The sequence below is a fragment of the Arvicola amphibius genome, chromosome 12, assembly GCF_903992535.2.
Source record: "Arvicola amphibius chromosome 12, mArvAmp1.2, whole genome shotgun sequence".
Classification (NCBI taxonomy): domain Eukaryota; kingdom Metazoa; phylum Chordata; class Mammalia; order Rodentia; family Cricetidae; genus Arvicola; species Arvicola amphibius.
The window spans coordinates 88540032-88559259 of record NC_052058.2 but is presented as its reverse complement, the minus strand read 5'-3'; the positions used below and the strand labels follow the sequence as shown (position 1 = coordinate 88559259).

At 43.2% G+C, this 19228-nt stretch overlaps 1 protein-coding gene across 5 annotated transcripts in view; it reads right to left on the bottom strand.

Annotated features, from left to right (window-relative positions):
- Srgap2 (SLIT-ROBO Rho GTPase activating protein 2) overlaps positions 1-19022 on the bottom strand; it is a 211507-nt gene extending 192485 nt beyond the window's left edge. For 4 of the 5 annotated variants that reach the window (XM_038348994.2, XM_038348996.2, XM_038348997.1 and 1 more), the window contains exons 1-2: positions 18900-19022; positions 16592-17215 (exon numbers count right to left, since the gene is read on the bottom strand). In XM_038348994.2, coding sequence (XP_038204922.1) covers positions 16592-16658 — 67 coding nt within the window. In that variant the 5' untranslated portion in view covers positions 16659-17215; positions 18900-19022. Of the gene's footprint in view, positions 1-16591; positions 17216-17985; positions 18158-18899 lie in introns of those variants that run through there. The other variant, XM_038348995.2, reaches the window with a different exon arrangement.
- Positions 19023-19228: the final 206 nt, after the last annotated feature.

Sequence of the window (19228 nt, the reverse complement as noted above, 5' to 3'; positions counted from 1 at the left end):
AGATTCTAGGGGCTGGAGATATGGCTCAGCGGTTAAGAGCATTGCCTGCTCTTCCAAAGGTCCTGAGTTCAATTCCCAGCAACCACATGGTGGCTCACAACCATCTGAGATGAGGTCTGGTGCCCTCTTCTGGCCTGCAGACATACACAGACAGAATATTGTATACATAATAAATAAATATTTAGAAAAAAAAAAAAGAAAAGAAGATTCTAGACAACCCAATATTGTGGAAACTATATAATAATTATTTATGGCATAGATTATATGCTTGGAATCAATGACAGTCACCAAGTCACATATGCAAACAAAACAGTACTTTTATTTCACTTTAAAAAAATACACTGCCCCCTCACTGCTAGGTCCTGACTTCTTACCCTTTGAATCTAATCCAAAATGAGAAAGAAGACCCTTGTCAATAAAAATAAATAAATTTATTTTCCAAAATAAAATTTGCTTAAATAGGAGTCTTGGCTGGACATGATGGCACATACCTGTAATTTCAGTCCCTGGGCAACAGATGCAAGAAGATTACAAGTTTGAAGTCAAACTGAGCTACACAATGAATTAGAAGCCAATTTAGGTTATTGTTTAATGATAACTTGTCTCAAAACAACCCAAAAATAAAACAAAACAAAACTTTAAAGTGTGGTGGTACACATCTGTACTCCCAGTACTCAAAAGCTGAAGGCAGGATGATCAGTCAGCCTGTCAGCCTGGACTACATGAAACCTTGCTCTTATTAGAAAAGAAAAAAAGGAAAAAGGAAAGGAAAGGAAAAGAAAGGAAAGGCAGGGGGAGTCTAAAGAAATTGTTCAGTCAATAAAGTACTTACTATGCAAGCACGACCCCCAAAACCCATGTAAAAGAGCCTAGCCTTTTTTACACTAGCCTGGTGAAATCTCAGCACTGTACTAGCAAGGCAGGGAGACAGGTGGATACGAGGTTCACTGACCATAGTCTACCTCGATTCACAACCTAGCCTAACCACCAAACCCTGTAATAGTGAGGAATCCTATCTAAAAAAGACAAGGTGGATGGCACCTTGGAACAATACCTGGCAGGACTTCTGGTCTCCACATGTATATGCACATCTGAACATGCATACCCACATGGTGTGCATACACAAACACACACAATGAATGAATGAATGAATGAATGAATGAATGAAATGAATGAACAATGGCAGTTTTCAAATTTTAAAAAGTAAGTTCTTTTTTTCTCCCCCCTTGAGGTTTTTGAGACAGGGTTTCTCTGAGTAGCCTTGGCTGTCCTAGTACTTGCTCTATAGTTCCAGGCTGGCCTTGAACTTTGAGGTCTGTGTGCCTCTGCCTCCCAAGTGCTGGAAGTAAAGGCATGTGCCACCACTGCCTGGCCATGGTATAAGTTCTTCAAAGAGCTCCCAAGGCCCAAATGAGGAGCTGAAGGAGGGGAGAACATGAGCAAGGAAGTCAGGACCGCGAGGAGTGCACCCACCCACTGAGACTGCGGGGCTGTTCTAATGGGAGCTCACCAAGGCCAGCGCAACCTGGACTGAAAAAACTGGGATCAAACCGGATTCTCTGAACCTGTCGGACAATGAAGGCGGACTGAGAAGCCAAGAACAATGGCACTGGGTTTTGATCGTACCGCACGTACTGGCTTTTGGGGAGCCTAGTCTGTTTAGATGCGCACCTTCCTGGACCCAGATGGAGTGGGTTGGACCTTGGAATTCCCGCAGGGCAGGAAACCCTGACTGCTCCTTGGACTGGCAAAGGAGGGGGGAGGGGAGTTAAGGGAGAGGGAGGGAAATGGGAGGTGGGGAGGAAGTGGAAATTTTTAATAATAATAATAATAATAATAATAATAATGAAAAAACTTTAGTATTAATAACCTAGAATACCTCGTCTAATAAAGAAAACTATAAACAAGGAAAAAAAGAAAAAAGTAATGAACTAGAGGTAAGACTCAACAGACAAAGCACTTGCCACACATACATGGGAACTGGAGTTTGGATCTCCAGCATCCAGATAAGTAACAGTCAAGCCTGGTGGCCCATCTGTAATCCCAGTGTTTGAAAGGCAGAGATGGGATCTGCATACAGAGCAAACTAATTAGCCAGAGAAGCCAGTGAGCTCTGGGTTTCAAGTGAGAGTCCCTATCTCAATATGCAAGATGGAGAGAGATCAATAAAATATTTAGCATCAACCTCTGGCCTCCACAGACATGTAATCACACAAATATAAACACATACACATTCAAACAAACAAACAAAAATATATCATGAGCTACGTGTTGTGGTACACGCCTTTAATCCCATCACTCAGGAGGCAGAGGCAGGTGGATTTCTGTGAGTTTGGGGCCAGCCTGGGAGTCTACAAGAGCTAGTACCAAGACAGGCTCCAAAGTTACAGAGAAATCCAGTCTCAAAAACAAACAAACAAAAAAGTCAATAAAGAGAAAGAATTAAAATATTCATTTTAAATATAAAGTTAGTTTTCTAGTTCACAGCATTTATAAAAATTAATTCCTAACTTATTCAAAAATATATAATAAGTAATATTCTTTAAAACTCTTAGAAGAAAATACAATTACATAATAATTTCAGAATAGGAAAGGCATGTGTGTACATGTTTTTGAACAAATCAAGGCCATAAAGAGAGGTTAGACTATTTAACTACACATATAAATTGAATTCTCAAATATCAAAGAATTCAATAAAAAAGATAATAAACTCTAACAAAAGGTATTTCAGCCAATAGCCTTCAACAATCAGAATATATAAGGGCTACCTACATATCCGTAATAAGAAAAGAAGCCTAAAAGCTCTCTAAATCATAATTGAAGAGAATGAGCCAGAAAAAGCACCTGCTACAGTTCAATCCGTAGGACCCACAGATTGAAAACAGAGAAACACCTCCTGACTTCTATATGCACACCGTGGTCAGTGCACATGCATGCAACTGCATGAACATAAACACAGCACAAAAAAATAAATGTGAGTAATTTTTTAAGTATCAACATTTTGGTTTTTTAATATTTATTTATTTATTATGTATACAACGTTTTGTCTCTTGTACACCTGCAGGCCAGAAGAGAGTACCAGACCTGATTACAGATGGTTGTAAGCCACCATGTGGTTGCTGGGAATTGAACTCAGGACCTTTGGAAGAGCAAGCAATGCTCTTAACTGCTGAGCCATCTCTCCAGCCCCCATGTGAGTAATTTTTTAGAAGTACTACTTTGATATCTAGCTAAGAAAAAGGACAGGACATAGTGAAGCAGCATTTTGTCCCATTTTTATATGTTAATATTTCATTACCTATTATCTCAGTTTATATATAGAACTCTGGGATGTAGAAATAAAAATATTCTATATTATGCTCTTCCATAGCAAAAACTTCAAATTTCCTATTAATAATCCACAATAATATTTTTCTAAAAACCCCATTATACAAAAATCTGTACCTGAGTGTTCTTTATTCATAGTATACAAACATTGTAGCTTTATTCTTAACAGCCCAAAATGGGAAACCCAGGGATCCTTCAATGAGTTAAACAGTCAAACAGCCACACCATGGGACAATTATTTAGCAAAAAGAAGAGATCTACTCTGCTTTTAAAATTACATGTATTTATTTGAGAGGAGGGCGCCATGCCCAATTATAAAGTTCAGAAGACAACTTTCAGGGATTAGTTCTTCCCCTTCATCCGTGGGCCCCAGAGATTGAAACTGTCGTTAGACTTTAACTGAAATTTAACTACTGAGTCATCTCATCACCCTATTTTATTATTATCTTGTGTGTGTGTGTGTGTGTGCACATGTATGCGTACACACATGTGGAGAAGAGATTATGTTGCAAATAAACTACAAGACTAGGGATGGAGCATGGAAGGCACAGTATGAAAGAGAGCAAGGGAGGGCAAGATTATAAGGACAACATGAAGGTTCTTTGTGCTGACAGAACTGCTCAGTATTCTGCCTGATCAATGTCAAGGTCCTAATTGTGATACTGTATTTTGTGTTACTTTGTATTTGTATCATTTTGTAAGGTATTAACTACTGAAAAAAGATATCAGAGATTATACAATCTCTAATATTCTTACAACTACAAGTAAATGTATACTAATCTTACGATAAAGCATTTCAAAAAAGACAAAACCCAGAGAGTCCTGTTGTAGTACTACTTGACATCAAACAAGATAAATTACCAGAAGGCCATGTAAATACCACCTGTGTTTCTGTCACTTAGGTGGCAATCATCACCTTCCCTATCACCAAGCCTCGTCAACATGACTCACCATCTCCTTATCCACAGGGCTATCCACTGAGTCTGTATTATCTGTCATTCCTGCTAACAGCCTCAAGTACTTTAAAGACAGAAATGCTTTTTTCTTTATGTGTATGTCTACAACCTAACAGCACAAACAGATAGTAGGTGCTATATAAGTGGATGTTCAGTTGAAGTTAGTTCTTCCTTCTGTTCATACAAAGTGTCACAACACTAGAGGAAGGGTGGGAAAGGCTGAGAAGAACAACACCCCAGTAGCCAAGAGACAGGGCCCCTCATGAATACCCTCCTTCTTCCCAAGGGCCAAGAACCCAAGTGAAGCAAAAGTCTGCACAGAGCATGTGGTGGCAGCAGTGTAAATACTAGTTCAGTTGGCGAGCCTCTTTTTCCCTCCTATTTCAAGCTCTGCAAATGACAGAATTAACCATTTACAGTTTGGGTCACTAGAACGCAATGATAAGGTGGGCTGGACTGGGCTCCTCTAGAAAGGATTTTAAAGGTTAGCTGACAGCTTTTTTCCAAAAATGATTAGACTCAAGAATTGTCCAGAGACAGAAGACTACACTAAAAACTAAGATCACTTAGAAACCTCACACTCTGTGTTTGGGCAAACATATTTGGCTAGTAGAGTGGGGAGAGGGTTCCCACGCCCTGAAAACAATGAGAACTCCTCACTCCTACTCCAAATAGTTTGAGCATAAAAAGGCATAAGCAGTTGCTTTTCTGCTCCTAATGTTATCGGATAATTTTTCAAATTCTTACTCAATTACATATCACTCTTATCTGCAATCTTCACAGGCCAAATAGGCCTGCTTTCACATCATGCCTGCTAAGCCCAGAGAACACAAGTATCCCTCCCAAGTAATTCCTGCTCTCATAAGCATGAGATCATTTTACATCAAGTCTCGTGTGAGAGAGTAAGTGTGCGTGTATGTGTTTAAGTGTGTATACATGTTCTTTTTTTAAAATAAGGCCAAAAGAAGAGAAAAATGTGGGGCAAAGGTAAAAAACATGGCAGTTTCTATTGCTGCCAGCATAATGATTAAAATGATTTAACTCTTTTTGCTGCTGACTCCAGAAAAGCTGGCATTTCTGGACTGACAGTTCTACAAAACAGAAGAAACCCCCCCTCCTCCCTCCATCTCTCCACAGACACACAGATACACACACTTAGAAAGATGCAATTGGCACATTGGCACAATTCAATAAACCAGATTCAACCTTTAGTGGTCAGAGTACCACTGTAGTTTGAGAGAGACGCAGGTATTTCAAAATTGTGTTATTACTACCCTTAACACACCCATATCAAAAATTTCATTAATCCAAGTAACAGATGCCATCTACCCCAAATGCTACAATGTTTGGTTTAAAACTGCTAACAGCAAAGGGCTGAGACAACTTACATCACCACAAATCACTGAATAAATACAGATGAAGAGATACAGCACAACCGACGCTAAGGATGCCTAACATATATGGTCTATTTATGTCACTTAAGGATGAAACTTAAGTCAGGAGTAAGAGCTCTAAGAAAAACCCAGGACAGGTCCAGTCTGTTTTCTTTCTCCCAAGATAATAATCAGTATCCAGACTCTGTGGCAACTCACTCAGTGCCAACATACTTCTGATCGTACATCCTGAAGAAGAAATGTTTACATCTTTCCATTCTCTACTTAAGAACTGAAGATTCTGAGGGTGGAATGGCTTGTTCAGGAGGTAATTCATCCTAAAATACCCTAAAACCTCTCTTCCCATGAATATATTCCTCAAAAGCTACAGTTAGGAAAATGTGAGCCATAGTTGTTTTAATAATGCTCATTTTAGAACAGTAGGCTGTTGCTTAGCCTATTCATGGGTATAAAGAAAACATAGCCATGAAAACATTTCAACTATTCCTCCTTCAATTTGTCCACCTATGAGGCAATCTCCCTATCAGACTGTACTACCTAAGCAAACAGCACAGCAAGTGCTCTCTGGGTCAGGGCCACTCTATCACTAACTGGAGTCTATCTCTATGTGTACAAAAGCCATCCAGGAACAAGCACTGGAGCTAGGGAGAGTGTTGTGCTGAGAGTGGTTTTGTGCCTATAAGGAGAAATGTACCCTACAAGCAATATCTTCAATATCTTAAATTAGCAAGAATAATGAACTCTAAAACCATTTTTTAAAAAAATTAGAGATATTCTAATTTAACTACTAATTTCACAAATGAGAAAACCAAGACATAGTCAAGACAAGTGAAATATGTACCAGGAAGGCATTTAGAACAATGTATTAACTCTTTTATTTTATTTAGACACTGGGAAATGAGAAAAGTCAAATAAACATGTAGAACATCTCAGAATATCAAAGAGTTTTCAAGTGAATTCTTTTGTTGTTGGTAGTGGTGGAATTTTAAGGCAGGGTCTCATGTAGTCCAGAGTAGCTTTGAACTTTCTAAGTAACCAAGGCTGTCTAACTCATAATCCTCCTGCTGCTACCTCTCAAGTGCTAGGATTACAGGTGTTTGCCACCATATCCGGCATCCAAATGAATAGTTTGAGTCTCACAACACTTATTAAGTCAGCCTGTGCTTGTGCCGTTTTCATCACTACTTACTGCTGTGCTCTGGAGCAAGTCATTTAACCTCATTTTGCTTCATCTGTGAAACTGGGATGATAATCAGAAGAGTTACCTCATAGAGTCATTGGGAAATTCTTGGACTAATATATGTAAAGCTTCCAAATCACAGTTTACAACTTTAAAGCCCTTAATAAGTGCTAACCACCAGCTCCACTACTAGTGAAAGCCAGGAACTGTTGTCCCCAATTTGCAGATAAGAAACACAGCTTCAAAATACCTACTTCTAGACAAGATGCCTCCCAAAGAGCAGTTCACTCATCCAACAAGTTCTGGTACCAATATGCACACATGCACATACAGAGGGGAAAGGAAAGAAGGTAAGGAGAGAGAGAACTCCTGGTAGGACATATCCTGACAAGTTTCATTCTCTTTCCTTTTGTTTTCTGTGCTCTGTCATCCTGTAGAATCCTGGCCATTCCAGCCATCCATGGATGATGAAGTCTTCTCCAGGAAGAGCATTCAGACCTGCCTTCTTTGTCATGTTTCTAACTACAGAAGCTAGTCTTAATAGCACGGATATTGTCAACTTCCACAAATGCCTTTTGAGTTACCTACCTAATGATTAACGCATTTAAAGCAAAAACAGACTGGTAGGGAAAGATTCTGTCTCCTACCAACAGATGGTATCCTTTTAAAAAAATGGAAAGGCATACATCCTAGCTGTTTTCCTTCCTCAGGAATATATATTTCAACTTTAAGAATCCATCCACAATGTACATATAAGGCCAAGGCTACTAAACACCAAATAAAAACCAAGGAAGAGAGTTTTCCTGTTTGTCCCCTTGGCCCTTTCCTCCCCATGTGCTGCAGGCCATGCGGCTGTTCCTAGCAAGCTGTGGCTCTTGCAAAACCCATGCTTTGAAACAGTATCCTAACAATTACGTGTGCAAGTCAATGCTCTTAATTCCTGGTCAAGACAGAACAAATTTTTCTCAAATTGGGATTATGAATATCTGTTAAAAATGGTAAATAAGTCCTAGATGAGTATAGAATGTATTTTGCGTCAAATACAAAAAAAAAGCTTGATTTTTGTTTTAAACTCCTGAGAATTTCACACTAAATATTTTTCATGCAAAGTTGTTCGCATTTGTAATCCTAGCACTCAGGAGATTGAGAAATAAGGCTTACTTCAAGTTCCAGGCCAGCCTGGGCTACACTGTGTGTTCCAGGACTACAAAGCAAGATTGTTTCAAATAATAATAATGTATACCTTTTTGTTTCTTTTTTACTCCATGGTAAGATATGTGATTGAAGAAATCTGAACAGCTCAAATATAGTTCTGGAACATTAAACTCAAAAGAGGATAAGGGTGTATGTAATAAGAATCATGTCTCATTTGCAGAGGAGCTCCATCATGCTAGATAATCAGTACTTAGTCTTACGGAATGATAATATTCATAATGTTTAATCTATTTTGAATTTCAAGTAACATTAGGGAAGGAAGTGGGCTTTTTCTGCAACAGAGGGGAAAACAGAAGTGTGGTGGCATGGCAATACATCACATCCAACCTCGACTCAAAACAGTTCAGTTTAACTGCTGGGTATTTTTTATTGTGAGCCTAGCCTTTAATGACAGAGCCGTGTCTCCAGCCCTAATTTGTGAATATTTTTAAAGTGCTTAGTATGTGCTGGAAGGTGAACACATGCAAACAAAGCAGGCAGAGATGCTGAGAAGAGGGAAAGGCTTCCTGGAGGTGATTACATATAAGCAGCGCTTTAAAGGATGAATGAACTTACCATGCCCAAGGAAGAGAACTCAGTTCTAGGAGAGAACAGAACATGCACAAAGCATGACATAGCAAGACGTAGTACAGAAACTAGAGACAGTTCAGTTCTGCAGCAGTATGAAATGTGAGCAGGATAAATGGGAAATAATGAGTGTAAACAATCCTGTATGCCACGACCTAAGCAGAATAATGAGCGCTTGTTTGTTTCTAGGCACTTTGGTGATTTATCAAGCTCAAATTTTAAAAATATTTATAAAAGAAAGTATATTTCTAGGTCATCCTTTTACTCATTCATTATCATAGTCAATAAATATTTACTAAAATCCATCATTTAGGCTATAATAGTATTCCAGACATCTTTCCTATGTGAAAGGACCTCATAAGAAGAGGTATTTATTTAGCATTTAATAGTTGTTACACATTGAGTAAATATTCTCAATATACTTGCAATAGCAAGAAAGTAAGTCTTATCTTATCACAGAAGATAATGCTTGGAAGAGAACTTGAGCAAAAAGACGATACAAAACTCCAACTCAAGGCTAGTTCCAACACCTATATTCTTTGCATTATATAAGACAACACTGAGCCATTCCTACAAGCCATTAGGGTGGTAGACACCGATAATGGCCACACTAAGGAAGCTAAGGCAAGAGAATCACAAGTTTGAGGACAACCTGAAGACCCTAACTCAAAAAGCAAAAATGGCTCAGCAGTCACAGCTTGTCATGCAAGCAAAAGGCCCAGAGTTCACATTCTCAGAACACACATAAATGCTGGGAGGGCATAATTGTAGCTTTGGAAGACAGGAGATCCCAGGAACTAGCTGGCTAGTGAGACTAGTTATATCAGCAAGCTATAAGTTTAAGAGACCCTATCCTACTTAAAGAAAATAAAGTAGAAGAGCAATCAAGAAAGATTCCTGACACCAACACAGACACGCATGTACCCATGCACACACAAACACATATATAAGCTCACCACATACACAATAAGAAAAAACAGAGAGAAATTAACTCCTAGAAGAAGACTGAAATACAAATATTCAAAACATAAGGCAGTACGAGATCAGTTCCCTAGGGAGCTACTGAACAATCCTATGTGGGTGAAATAGAATCTTTCTGGTCATAATGACCACAGGAGGCATCCCAGAATAGATTTGACTAGAAGGGTGGGATTTCAACAGATGAGCATGTAGGGCTGGGCAGGAAGAGAGGAACATTCCATGACAGCATTCAGAACTCAGACTCTGATAATAATCAAAGTTGCAATGCCTGTTTGCAGGGGGACAGAACATTCACTGGGGCAAACCCTGAGTAAGTCACCAAATGACCTACACCTCACTTTCTTCATTAACTAAATGTAATGGCAGTAATACAGTCCTTGTTTAAGGATTAAGAAATATAAAGTATTTGGGATAATGCATACTGCACAGTAATCCCAAATGACATTGTAGCTAGTAATGAATGTGTAAAGGAATGACGGCAATCCAGACAGGTCTCCAGTTCTCTGAAAGCCAAAAAGGAAAACATGGTTGAAACAGCAGGCTGTAACCAGATGGAGGACAGAGTTTGGGTCTATCTAAGAGAGTTGTCTCTAGTCAGCAGGCAATGGATTCATATCTATAGCTTTCAGAGAGACTCTCCCATGGGAGTCCTCAGGTCCTCCCCTGGCTCCCACTCACGGCCCCTTCTATAAAGTTGTGATGCCTGGGGATTGGTTCTAGCAAGGTTTATAGGAAAATAGATACTGTCACTTGTCAGCTCCTAACAAGACCAAGACTCTCTTCTCTCTCCGTTGTACACATTCTCCTAAAAATACAATAATGGCTGAGATAAAATTATTAACCCAATACCCTAGAGACAGTTTCCTTTTTGCTCTTTTTTTTTTTTTTAAGTAAGGTTAAAGCAATTTTACGGATGGACCGTAAGGACAATACACTAAGCAAAATAAGTCAGTTACAAATGCGTGAATACTGAATGTAATGAGGTACCTAGAGTTGGAGACAGAAAGTAAGGGGGTTCTGCCAGTGCAGAAGTGAAGCATTACTGTTTGGTGGGTACAAAGCTTCTATTCTGCAAAATGAAAATAGTTCAATGGATAAATGATTGATAATGGTTGTAAAACAATGTCAACATAGTTAATGACACTGAACTGTATATTTAAGAATGCATAGTTAAGTATACATTTAAGAATTAGTATAACAAATCTTATGTGCCCTTTATCAGTTTAAAAGGAATGAGAGTTGCTACACAATGTCATGAAATGTATTATTCTTTAATTTTTTTAAAACTCTCATTATTTATTTTCAAACTAAATTTCTTCCAAAGTAACTCTCCAAGATTCTCCACTGTTTAAAATTGTTCTCTTAGCCAGGTGGCGGTGGCGCACGCCTTTAATCCCAGCACTCGATCTCTGTGAGTTTGAAGCTAGCTTGGTCTACAAGAGCTAGTTCCAAGATAAGCTCCAAAGCTACAGAGAAACCTGTCTTGAAAAACCAATAAATAAAAACAAACAAACAAATAAATAAAATTGTTCTCTTGAATTTTATTACTAGAAATCATACATCAACTGTTTTTACTTTCAGTATTTTCCTACTGTAGCCATCAGAAGTCTAGGATGTGAGGTAGACATGACTCTCCTAAAGAAAGGCTTTATTGAAGAAGGGGAGCTCTACAGAGACCACACCAGGCAGCTCAGTTTTCTGGAGCAGACAGTGAGATTTAAAAATCAGTACCTGAGAGCTAGCTGATGCTGAAAATATACCAAGCCAAGTCATAGTCCATAAACTTCACAAGGGCTTATCTTTGGCTTTCAGCCTGAGTGGTACAAAATCAATGAGATCCTAAAGGGTCTCTCCCAAGGAAATTTCTGTCCCTATTCTTCCTAGAGAATGCCTAACATAGCAAAGCTAAGGAGTATTCTTAAACAGTTTCCAGCCACTGGTGTTTTGCAGTCACACAGCATGGCCTAGCCCCTATCATTATCACCTTCCTTCAGGGTCTTACAAACCTGCGTGCTTGATTTTTCCAAGAGTTTCATTTTCTTCTAGGTGTCTACCTTATTGCTGAGTCTCCATGTTCCTTAAATGAGGAAAGAAGAGCACTCAGTCACCTCCCCGAAAGATGACAGCATCTGCTTGAGGATTCCAAAGAGCTGCTTTACTGCAGCTTTCCACAAACTGATTATATTTAAAGTCTCCTTAGGGAGTAAGGGGTGGAGGCTGGGAGGAAAGACACTGCAGGGAAAAGACCTCTGTTGGCATGAGCTAGGAACTTTTCAGCCCTCTCCTGAGAACAAGCTTGTTTAATACCACCAATTGACATTCCCAAGCACACGTGCACACACAATAGTCTAGAATTAAAATTTTATCACCAGCTACCAAAGAGTACCAAAAGAGTTAAACTATCCCAGGAAATTGCTTGTGCTTTTCCAATCAAAATGTTCCAGATGCAAATTATAAAAATTTCATTTCTCTCTAACCATAGTAGTGTACGCTGTAATCCCCGATTTGGGAGGCTAAGGCAGGAGGATCACTGTGAGTTCAAGTACAACCTATATATAGTAAGACCCTGTCTTGGAGGATCTCTGTGAGTTTGAGGCCATCCTGGTTAATATAGAGAGTTCAAGGACAGCCAGACTACATAGAGACATTGTCAAAAAAAAAAAAAAAAAAAAAGGAAGAAAGAAAGGAAGAAAGAAAAAAAGAAAGAAAAAGAAAAATAGTAAAGGAAGAAAAAAGGATGGAGTGAGCGAAGGACGGAGGGAGAGGAAAAGTGAAGAAAGGAAGGCAGGATGGCAGGCAGGCAGGCAGGCAGGCAGGCAGGTCAGCTGGCACTGTCATCTCAAAACATAAAAATTATGATAATTTTACTATTTTTACTTATTAGCTCAGTGATGAACAAAGTTGAAATAACAGAAAGGAAAGAGAACCCTTAACACTTAATTAAGAAAGGACCTAGTGGCATTGTGAGCAGTAATATGAAGTCACCCAAGTCCCACCCAGACAATCATCTCTATTCTATGTACCATTCTTCACTACCACCCAGTGCTCAAGTGCCAGCAATGATGCTAACAGGCACCAGTTTCTAATCATGAATCTCATCAAGGCTGTCAAGAATTTCCAGAAATTCATGTATATAAAAGGACTTTATAAATTTGGAGGGAAAGAAAAACCATGTAAAAAGACTAAGAACATTAGTGCTTGTGAGCTGGACACTGGAACACATGAACTTTTCAAAGGAATCTAAACACCCACAAGGCAGAAACAATGGTGGTTTTTAAGAAGGCTGCCACAAAGCAGACTGACTAAGGGACCACGGCTCCACACTGGGGTAGGACTGGTGCTGAGACCTAGAAACTCTCCAGAGCACATGCAAGCAGGCACTTTCAAGGAGGCAAAAATAATGAGTCCAATGTCTATTTAGAATCTACTTGATTCAAACAATTTTGACTAAAAATCAGAGACACGTGCAACAATACTTTCAGACAGTTTACCTACTCATACATAAAAGGAAATTAATGTTCAAAGAGTATGGGAGTTTGATTTTTTTATTGGTGGTGGTCTGTTTTGGTTTGTTGGCACTGGGGCGGGGAGGGGTGTGTTTTGCTTTGTTGTTGGTTTGGTTTGATTTTGTTTCTGAAACAGGATCTCATTTTACTCCAGACTGACCTCAAACTCTCAAAAATCCTCCTGCCTCAGTCTCTCAAGTGCTAGGATTACAAGCAGAAGTCACCATGCATGGCCAAAGGATTTCAATGACAGGCACATGACACATTTTGTTACTCCTCCAGGAACTTAAACTAGAACTTGTTTCCCACCTCCTCTGGTTTCCTATCATTTAACAGCTGGTGCTTTGAAGGTGAACACTCAGTGCAGCCTGATTAGTTGGCAAGAAGGCTCTCTGAAGAAGGCAGACTATCCAGTCTTTGAATCCTTACAGGTGCCAGACCCTTGCTACATGAAATCTACAGACTAGCTTCTTTATTTCTCACAGGAATAGGAAATGCACATTATTTTGCCAATTTTCCAATTAAGAAACTGAGACTCAGACAAAGCATGTAACATAGTAGATCAAAAATTGAAACCTGGATTTTCTGCCTCCAATACCTTCACTTTTAACCACCATACTAGACTGATTTCTGTATAACATTATTTTTTGTCTTGGCATCTGTAAGAGAAATAAATCTGGCATTACCGTGAGTTCCACAGAATGCCCAAACACTGAAGCTCCGGTGCAGTGTGCGGGTTCACGCCTGTGTTCCCAGACTCACAAGGCTGCCTAAGGAAGACTGCCATGAATTCAAGCCCAACCTGAGTTACGAGTCAATTCCAGGTTAGCCTGGCCTACACATTGAGATCTTGTTTCTAAAAAGCAAAACAAATAAAATACAATTTATTAAAAAGCTGAAATTCTTAATTCTGATAGAAGGTCGGGTAGTAAGCCACATCACCAACCCCAATGTCATGCTCTTTGAATTCAAATTCTATGGCCTCCCACCAGAAGTACAGTTCTAGAATGTAAGCTCCGTAAGGGTCTGGAATTCTGTCTTCTTCGCTCATGTATAAAGGCCTAGAACACATACTAAGCACTCAATAAACAGTTAATAAATAAAACAAGGAGTTAAAGCTGCCGCTTTTGATTGTGTGACCTTGAAAGGGTTTTACCGTCTCACACCTCAGTTTCCTCATATTCTCAAATGGCAAAAATACTTCCTAGAGGGATGTGACAATTACACCCGACCACTCCTTGGGATGCGATGGAGCATAATGAACATCCAAAGTAAACTGTTACCATATCACTACTATTATACGTCATCTAATTTTGCCTAATTTTTTTCATCACAATCAGATACTATTTCCACTATGAAGATACCGAAGTCAGAAAACTACTTCTACCTTCAGATCTGCTACCACCTAGCTGTGTGACCTTGAACAAATCTCTTCAGTTCTCTACATTCTCCTCAGCTGTACACTGAGGGACTAAACCAATCAGATCCAAAAGCATTCATGGGGCACCTTTTTGAGACAGAAATCAGGGTCAACCACCTACAAAACTCTATACTGCTGAGGAGAGGCAATGGAAAAATATTGACACAAAAAACAGTCTCTAGTCTGCGACAGGGTTGAACAGAAACTCCAAATAGCTAACTGCATTACATCATCCCAATGAACAATATCTGTAAATGCACAAAGTATTTAATTTTGAGACACTCATAAGAAATTGTTACCAATTTAAAAAAATATCAGCAAATTCTGATACCTGTCAGCACTGAACCTTAAAAAAGAACAAAGGGGAAAAAATGTAAAAATCACGGTGCCTCAGTCAAATTGTGTGCTTCTGTAGAACCACCTGGGAAAGTCAAAGTTATTAACACTCCCTATGGCAACAGTTACGAATAGGACACATTTTTAAATGACATCTCTCTAAAACTGTAGGGGGGCATTGCAAGAGCAGAATACAGTGCATCTGGGCAGGACATAGAGGCCAGTGGCCATTGTTTACAAAAACAGGCTGAGATTATGAATAGTGACAAGAGGCCAAGACCTCAGTTATAACTCAAAACCACACGTCTCTCAATTCCAATCCAGCTGGAGCTATCATCACTCAACTACCCCATCCTTGTAATAAAACTGACCAATATTTATAGTCAAGTGGATTGAAGGTTCTTGAGGGCACCTCCTGCATTGACCAAACTGATAATATATATTTTTTTAAAGATCCTGCAGATACAATGATGATTTCAAACTACCTTTCAACCTTCCAAGAGATAAAAGGACTACCCATTTCACACTCCACCTCTAACCCATGACCAAGGCAAGCATTAAAGGGAGTCATGGTCTTTCCCAAGTCCTCTAAGATAGGAAAAGGTCTTCTAACATTGGTGCAGGGAAAGAAGGAGGGGCCCCTCCCTCTGTAATCTGAAACAAAGGAAAAACTCAGAGCTCCAACCATGTGGTGGAACATTCAAGGCCACCCACCTCCCCTACTTCCCAGCTAAGGTCTCAATGGGTTGAAGCCACATGGTTCTTTCCAGTGACAGGTCAGGAAGAGGTAGTGCCTTGCACAAACACAAGCTAGGGCTCCTTCACAGGCATGGACACCTCTTAAGAGGAACGCTGTCTAAGGAAAAGCTATTTGGGTATAGACTCCGATTTGAGAAGCCAATTTAAGCAGTGGACTAGGTGGGGAGACACACTTGGTTTCCCCAGATCTACATTCTGCCTTACCCCTTCACGTTTTTGCTGAAAGGGAAACGGACCTTTAAAAGCACGGAGCAGAGGGTGACAGCACAGAGGGGCTAAACAATTATGTCTTCCTGTTTTCCAGTTGCAGCACTGCTCTGACAAACCCTAACCATCCAACTCCTTCAGGGTTAGCTGCCGATGCAAGCCAGTTGGAATGGTCTTTCTAGTCTGTGATCTTTGATTGTATGCAGGGTGACCATGGGTCAGACAAGTAAAAGGTGCACCCAATATGGCTAAGGACTTCCTGAATCCGGTGTCATGGCAAACCTCATGAATACCAGAAAAACCCCGCCTCTCCCAGGTTTCTCCAAATGGTATACCCTTCTCAAGGTTGCCTTTTGGTCTGGACTTCTCTTCAACCTTTGAAATAAACACCTGTCAGATTTCAGCTGTCCTTCAAGGAAGCCTGACTCAAGACACCCAAAGGCGAATTGCAGCTTTTTTTCTCTCTGGGGGACTCTCCTGCCCCTCCCCCACTCAGCCTTTGGGAAAGAACTGCCAAAATAATGACCAGCCCCACACAGATACTCCTAAAGCCCATTTCCAGTGTCTGTGGCCCCTGACACTGTTGAACATTCCAAGACTCTGGTCCACCTATGAAACCACCTCTGGGGGTGAACTTGCCACCTGCTCCACCCAGGAAACGAACGCCCTGAAAAATGGGGTGGAAACGCATGCCTCACCGGTCTGCAGAGCATATGCACTATGCTAATTTTCAAAATCCTTACCTTTGACCTGAGTATCGTACTCTGCGATGATCTCCTTATCCTTTTTGAATTTGGCTGGAGACGTCATGTTTTCCTTCTTTCTTCCAAATTCGAATTGTGACTTGATAGATCCACGAGAAAAATCCAACCACCGAAATCAATTCCTCCAAGGCCACTTCTCCCACGGGCAGAGAAAGCCCCCACGGTGGTCTCCAGAGCTCCGGGGTAACACGGGCGGCAGGATGGGCAGCCGGCTACCGCACACACATGCAGGCTGTGGGCGCTGAGGCCGGCGGGGAGGGGGGCGGCGGCGGCGGCTGGCTTGTGTACTAAAGCCCTAGCCACAGCCGCAGCCTCAGCCAGGAGAACTGCAGCGCCCTGAGGCTGGCCTGGGGTCTGACATCAACGACACAGGCGGGGAGTGGAAGTCCTTCCGCACAACATGGTGTATGGGATGCGGGGGTGTGGACGCGCCCAGCTGTGTCCCCGGGAGGGAGTGGGTTTGTCTCGGGGTGCCAGGGGAGGGCTAGGCGTGCTTCGCGGGTTTTTTTGTGGTACCAGCTCAGAGATGCTGCAAATCAAATCCCAAAAGGGTGCCGCTGCAGCGCGGAGTGGATCGGAAGTCGTTTGCTCCGGTTCACTAGCCTGTAAATGCATAAAAAAGGGGGGGAGGGGGCGATCAGTCCGAGGGCAGATCAAAATCGCAACAGGGGTGGGGTCGGGGATGACACTCGGAGTCCAGCTTTGGCTCATTCATCTCGGCCGAACACCGCCCGCTCGGCCCGAAGACCCGGCGAGGGAGGAAGGGAGGGGAAAAAAGCTCCCTCCAGATTGTTTTAAGACAGAAAGAGAACACTTTGGGAGCGGCAGGCAGCGCGTGCTCCGGGCGGGGACTGCGGCGGGAAAGCAGAGCTGCGGGTGGGGACTGCGGCACCTCGGTGCCCCCCCCCCAGCCCAGCAAACCGAAGAGGGGCCCTCCCGCCGAGTCCGCGTCGCGGCCCGTGACCCCCTACTGGGGCACCTCCCAGACGTCCACAGGATCAGTACCAGAGGGGACAAACCATACGGGCACAACTTTTCTTCCCCTCCTGCCCCTCCTCCCAGTTGTTTTGTTTTTGGTAACTAGCTTCTCCTGGCAGCAAAGCGGGGGGGGAGGGGGGGTAGGACGACACGAGACGGGGGGGAGCGAAGGGGAAAGGACTGCAGGAAGGGCCCGCTCCGCACGGGACATCCAGGAAAACAATGTGGTCTGCAGAAGCAGGAAACGGGCTAGAGGCGAGGGTCTAAACCGGGAAACCCCGGGGATGGGAGACGGAAAGCAGTGGTCGCCTCCCTCAAGCCAGGGACGAGGGTGCCTCTAAATGGCATCGCCAATATTTTTTGTCCCCCAAGCCCAGGGATCACAAATACCGCACCCAATCCCAGTCGGGTGGGAGGCATCAGTGAGAGTCGCTCTAGGAGGCGCGGGAGGCGGCGGCAGGGAGGCTGAGGATAGGGCTCCAGTGCTGCGGCGGGCCCCTGCCTCCTAAGGCCGCCCTGTCCCCTCCGGCGCACGGGCGGCTCCAGGCAGAGTCGCCTACTCCTGGCGGCTGGAGGAAGGGCCGCGCGCAGGAAGAGCGAGCAGAGGCCGCGCGGTGCGGGCGGGCGGGCGGGCGGGCAGGAAGCGGGAGGCGGGCGTGAGGTGGGGTCCTGAGGCGGGAGAGAGCCAGTCGAGCGGCCCAAGCTTGGATGACCAGAGAGGGCGCCGAGAAGACGGCTTTGGGGGGCAAAGCAGTGTGAGAAACCGCGGTGGGCTGCGACATGAAGTGCAGGATGTTGGCAACTTTGGGGACCCGCATGAGGCTGGGATATCGGAGTAGGTGGAGAGCCCTGGGAGACAGACAGCAGGGCTAGACGGAGAAAGAGCCCCGCAAGCCGTGAGGGACACCCCCATCTGTCCGGGTCCTGGGCTGCCAGCCAAGGCCGGGAGAGCAGGGACGAGGCCAGCGGACCGTTACGGCGAGGCCCCGAGGTGGACCCTGCCAGCCGTGTGCAAAGGGGCTGCTGGAGGGCGGTGTCGCCGCGTGAGGACAGTCCTAGGCAATGCAGGGATGGGCGGGGAGATGAGCAGTCCCGAGAAGTATTATGGACTGCACTGGGGGATTTGGAGGGTCGCGGGCCGAGGAGGGCGCTGTGAGGACCGTGGGCGGCGGCACCGCTAAGGCGGCGCCAAGAGCAAGAGCAGCAGCAGCAGCAGCAGCATCCGTGCTGCGTCCACCCGCCCAGTCCGGGTTTGTTCAGTCAGGGCAGCGGCCAGGCTACGGAGAGGGAAGGGGGAAGGAGCCTTTACCTGGCTCTGCCGCGACGGGTCCCAGGCCCCAGGTTCCGCTTCCCACTTAGCGCTCTCCTCCCCGCCACCCTCTTCTACGCAGTTCGGCCCCCCAGTTCCCTAAGGAGACTCCGCCAACTCCGCAAGACCCCGCCGGGAAGCAGGCCCCACCCCCTTGCCAATCACCACCCGCTTTCTATCGACCGATGGGGCCTCTAGCCAATAGAAATAAGTGATCCCTAGAAGCCCGGAGTAGGGGCGGGGCTGACGGAATTTAGAGGCGTGGCAAGCACTAGCGGCCCAGGCGCAGTCCCAGAGTGAGCTCCTCCCTGGCCTGTGGAACCCTAAAG